Raw genomic sequence first — 5,000 nt, 5'->3', positions numbered from 1 at the left:
TATCGATTCGCGAGGTAGTTTTTGTGAGAGGGGTTTTGCCTGTGGTGGTGATGGACATGATTAATGGGCTCGCGAGCTTCACTGCGGAGTAGGAGATCGCGCGTGTTGGATGCTGTCCCGACTTTTGACTCCCCCGCTTTGCGACCACTTCTCGGGTGTCTGTAGCGGTTAATTGATTACACAGGAGAGCGTGAAACACACGTCATCTCACACGTGTGTATGAGAGCTGGTTGTTAGGCTGAGTCTGCTGATGCAGCTTTTTTTTTTCTTTTTTTTTTTTTAATTCTGCTGGGGCTGTGCTATTAGATTGCAGTCTGTTCTGCATGAAAAGGATATGCTAAATCGAAAATGCATATTTGTTTACATTAGGTCTATGCTAACTAATGCCTTTTGAGATGGTACGTTATTTCATTAGTTGTGTGTGTGTGTGTGTGTGTGTGTGTGTGTGTGTGTAGCCTATGTAAGTGTGTCTGGAAGAAAGAGTATGTGAACAGACTGTAATTGAGACCTATCCGACTATGACTTTTCATTCTCAAGGGTTGATAATATTGTCTCTGTTTGCAGGAGTACTCATGGCGTGGAGTAAACTCGCTCTGTTTCTGGTGCTGGTCCTTTTCACTGAGAACGGATCAGCCGCCAAAAAGGTGAAGAAGGGCAAACAGGTCATCTGTCCCTCGTGAGTGAACTCAAATATACACACAAGTTCTGTTGACTGTATGTTTCATGGTGGTACACACATGCTTGCTGATGGGAACACATAATGCTAGATTTGCCCACATAAGACTGTAGATGTGTCCCTAGCATCTGTACGGGGCTCAGCATGAGAAGATGAGAAAGATAGAGCTGCAGTATCAGTCCCCTCCTCGTCCACACACCCACACTTGCACAATTAAAGCAGCCACAGTCTGCGTTGGGTATAGGGACAGTCTAGCTTCTTGCCTTCAGTCAGATTAGAATGTAGTGGATTCACCCAGAACTCTTATCATTATTGTTGTTGTTATAATTATTATTATTATTATTCATATATATGATGTCACCATTATGCAAAGTGAATTTCAGCTGCTCAGATCGTTTGGTCTCACTGGCCTCTCAAAGTGATTATAAAACAATATGTTTCAATACAGTTTCACGGTACTGGTTCAGTACAGTTTCACGGCTCTTACTTAAATGCTCTGAAATAAATCTTGGCAAGTCTATATATACTGTATATATATGATGTCACCATTATGCAAAGTGAATTTCAGCTGCTCAGATCGTTTGGTCTCACTGGCCTCTCACAGTGATTATAAAACAATATGTTTTTATCATCCAATTTTTGAGGATGACTTAAAGCATCTATTATTATCTAGAGCATCTTAGCTAATAGAGTGAAAAGGCTATTTAGCATTTAGCTGTTGGAATAGGCCTCTATACACTTCTGGATGGTAAAGTATTGTAATATCCTGATGTTGCTAATAGAATATGAGTGTTTGTAGTGGTGAAAGAAACCGTATTGGTGGTTTCTGCAAGGAAAAGCTTTTAGCTCTTACTTAAATGCTTTAAAATAAATCTTGGCAAATGACAGAGTGGCTTCTACTCTTACCTCTGACTCTGAACCCCCTCCACATGGAGTGGGAACCCTGTTGTGAATGTCGTCTGAGCCCATCTTGACCGTGAAACTGTACTGAGCCTGAACGTGCTCTGTGACCAGGTTGTGATTGTGTGCACACAGTCAGCTGAGCTGTACTATTAGGAATCACACAGATAAGACCCACGGAGAGCCAGAGGCTTCAGGGCTCTAGCCAGCAGGAGCCCCAGAGACCCAGTGGGCTAATCGGATGTATTACCACTGATGGGAAGATTAGAGAGAACACCAGGGTGCTACACGCATTCATGTAGAACACACAAGCAGACATATTGTATTCAGAATCAGAATCAGAATCGGCTTTTATTGGCCAGGTTAGTTTGCACAAAGGAATTTGTCTTGGTGCAGTGGCTCTCACTGTGCTTACACACATTACTCAGAATATGCAACACAACACAAATCAATACCACAGTGCAAAACAATACAATACAATTGACCACTTTATTTCCTGTTATTGACCATGTTCATTCGTATGAAGCTCATAGGGAACGAGTGTAGGATCTCGGTGCTGTGTTTCATAGGGGATGAGTGTAGGATCTCGTTGCTGTGTTTCATAGGGGATGAGTGTAGGATCTCTGTGCGAGTGTAGGATCTCTGCTGTGTTTCATAGGAAACGAGTGTAGGATGTCGTTGCTGTGTTTCATAGGGGATGAGTGTAGGATGTCGTTGCTGTGTTTCTTAGGGACCGAGTGTAGGATCTCTATGCTGTGTTTCATAGGGGATGAGTGTAGAGTGTAGGATGTCGGTGCTGTGTTTCATAGGGGACGAGTGTAGAGTGTTGGATCTCGGTGCTGTGTTTCAAAGGGAAAGAGTGTAGAGTGTAGGATCTCTGCTGTGTTTCATAGGGGATGAGTGTAGAGTGTAGGATCTCTGCTGTGTTTCATAGGGAACGAGTGTAGAGTGTAGGATCTCTGCTGTGTTTCATAGGGGATGAGTGTAGAGTGTAGGATGTCGTTGCTGTGTTTCATAGGGAACGAGTGTAGGGTCTCTCTGCTGTGTGTTTTCAGCCTGGTGCTCCTCTCCTGTCGAGGCAGCAGGCTCCATCCCAGATCCATTTGTCCCGAGTCATCACTGAGCGTGTGCTCCCATCCTTCACTATAACTCAGGGCATGTGCTGCGGTTCAATAACGGCCATCCACACACACACACACACACACACACACACACACACACACACACACATTCACACACACACACACTCACACACACATTCACACACACACAAACACACACACACACACACCCCCACCCCAGAGTCAGCCCACAGGAGCACTTCTGTCTGGCCTCACTGTACCACGGAGCTGCCCCCGCACGAGGCTGAGAAACACAAAGAGTTGGGGATTTAATATGTCTGTGTTGGAACTGCATTGCTACAGTGTGGCGGAAGCCATGATAGAGAAGACCCAGGCAATGCACTGGCTCTCTTCGTCAGAAATACATAGCATTGATCTTACGATTACTGGCCTGTTATATCGTGTGCTGCAATTGATCCTAGGGGTCAGCTAGTGATTCCCATTGAATTGGATGTTATTGCCAATAAATAATAAGCTGTCGTTTAGTGGTAGTTAGCAGTTTTGCTGCCAGTTGTGTGGGCTCAGCAGTGGCTGTGCTGGTATGTGGTGTTAGAGCAGTAGTGTTCAAACAGCTCGCTCCTCCGCGTCCCCAAAACCAAGCTCTGCACCATGGGCGACCGGGCCTTTTGCTCGGCAGCGCCACACTTATGGAACAGCCTCCCTGACCACCTTAGGGCAACGCAGACTTTAAAGCTGGACTTTTTGAAAAAAAAAATTCAGGAAGGCATTTCTGGCCTTGTGTTAAATCTTTTCTGTTATGCTTATGTTAACCATTTTTATTTTATTGTATTATTATAGTAAGTTTCTAATATGTAGGCACTCTGAGATTCCTGTGAATGAAAAGTGCGTTAAAAATAAAATTAATTATTATTAATTATTATTATTATAGTGTTCGGTGTAGCGTAGTGGCCTGTGAGTAAAATGCGGCGAGGGTGGTGTGTGTGAGAGAGTGTGTGTGTGTGAGAGAGTGTGTGTGTGTGTGTGTGTGTGTGTGTGTGTGTGTGTGTGTATGTATGTATGTGTGTGTGTGTGTGTGTATGTGTATGTGTGTGTGTGTGTGTGTGTGTGTGTGTGTGTGTGTGTGTGTGTGTGTGTGTGTGTGTGTGTGTGTATGTATGTATGTGTGTGTGTGTGTGTGTGTGTGTGACGGGGGGGTTTGGGCTTTTTCTCTCTCTGCCCTTGTCAGTGGCGTTTGACTCATCGGCAGGAGCAGCGCTGGGCTGTGGGCTAAAGCTCCCTGAAACATCCAAACACACACAGGCACGCACACACAGCCACGTCACACCCAACACACACACTCACTTCCATCACCTGCAGCCGGCCTGCCTCCCCGCACCCCTCAACACCACAGGACCAGCGGGACCGGATCAAACCAGTTCAGCATCACCCGCTCCAAACATAGGAACCGGCCTGAAGTGTTTCTTTTTCATCAAATCTTTTAAAACTGAAGCAATATAAGCACAGACTGGAGGCTCTGGAGATTTTGTATAATATTTGGTTTGTTTATATCGACAGGCAGCTGTCAGCCGAGGACTTGGATCGAGTCCCTGACAATTCAACCAGCAACATCCTCAACAGACTGTTGGTTACGTATGACTCCCGCATAAGGCCCAACTTTAAAGGTTTGTGTCCTAACTGCCCCAACTCTAATACTGATTTAATCTGGCCTGGTCATCATAGTCCCTTATTTTTGTTTGTTTGTTGTGAGATTACCTGCCAAGCTGCTGGTTCATCCAGATCAGTCGTATCAGATTATGTGATTCTGGTGGATGAGCCCAGATAGCACACACGGCACGAAATAAGCATGCAGTGCTGCACACACTGAATTTGACATTTGGATCTTCTAGAATTACTTTAGAATTTAGAATTAGAATTTAGAATCTAGAATTAATTAAATTAGTTTTAAAGCAGCGGAATCATTAGGATGAAATAGGTGAGGATGTTTTGAGGGCTACAAACTGCTTCGATTATTTCTGTTTATGTCTTTTCAATTGAGATCGTACAGTATAGCGTACAGTTTACGTCTCTCGTAGGAACCTTTTAATGAAACATCCCAATTTTCGGTGCAGAAGTAATCTTTGTGTGTGTGCAGCTGTTTTGTGTGAAAGTGTTTACATAGGCAACGTTTTCATTTTCACAGGATCCAAATCTTTAAATCTTCCCGGTGCTATGATTTGGTTTCATGTAATATTCATAAGGGTGAACTATTAGCCCATTACTCTGAGAGACTTTCTCCCAAACCCATTCATGGTAATTACTTCCACTGCTGTTAATTTACTGCATTTCCCTTTTAGTGTGGTATA

The 5,000-nt window shown here is 44.1% G+C and overlaps 1 protein-coding gene across 1 annotated transcript in view; it reads left to right on the top strand.

The window, feature by feature from the left end:
• Window positions 1-572: 572 nt before the first annotated feature.
• LOC308381284 (glycine receptor subunit beta-like) overlaps window positions 573-5,000 on the top strand; it is a gene marked incomplete at both ends in the record, with an annotated part of 14,511 nt that continues 10,083 nt past the window's right edge. Inside the window, 2 exons of the mRNA XM_080858831.1 lie at window positions 573-676; window positions 4,213-4,319. Of these exons, the coding sequence (XP_080714957.1) occupies window positions 573-676; window positions 4,213-4,319 (211 nt within the window). The remainder of the gene's footprint in view (window positions 677-4,212; window positions 4,320-5,000) is intronic.

This window comes from Sprattus sprattus (assembly GCF_963457725.1).
Source record: "Sprattus sprattus genome assembly, chromosome: 20".
Lineage (NCBI taxonomy): Eukaryota > Metazoa > Chordata > Actinopteri > Clupeiformes > Clupeidae > Sprattus > Sprattus sprattus.
This window is presented reverse-complemented; position numbering and strand designations above follow the sequence as displayed.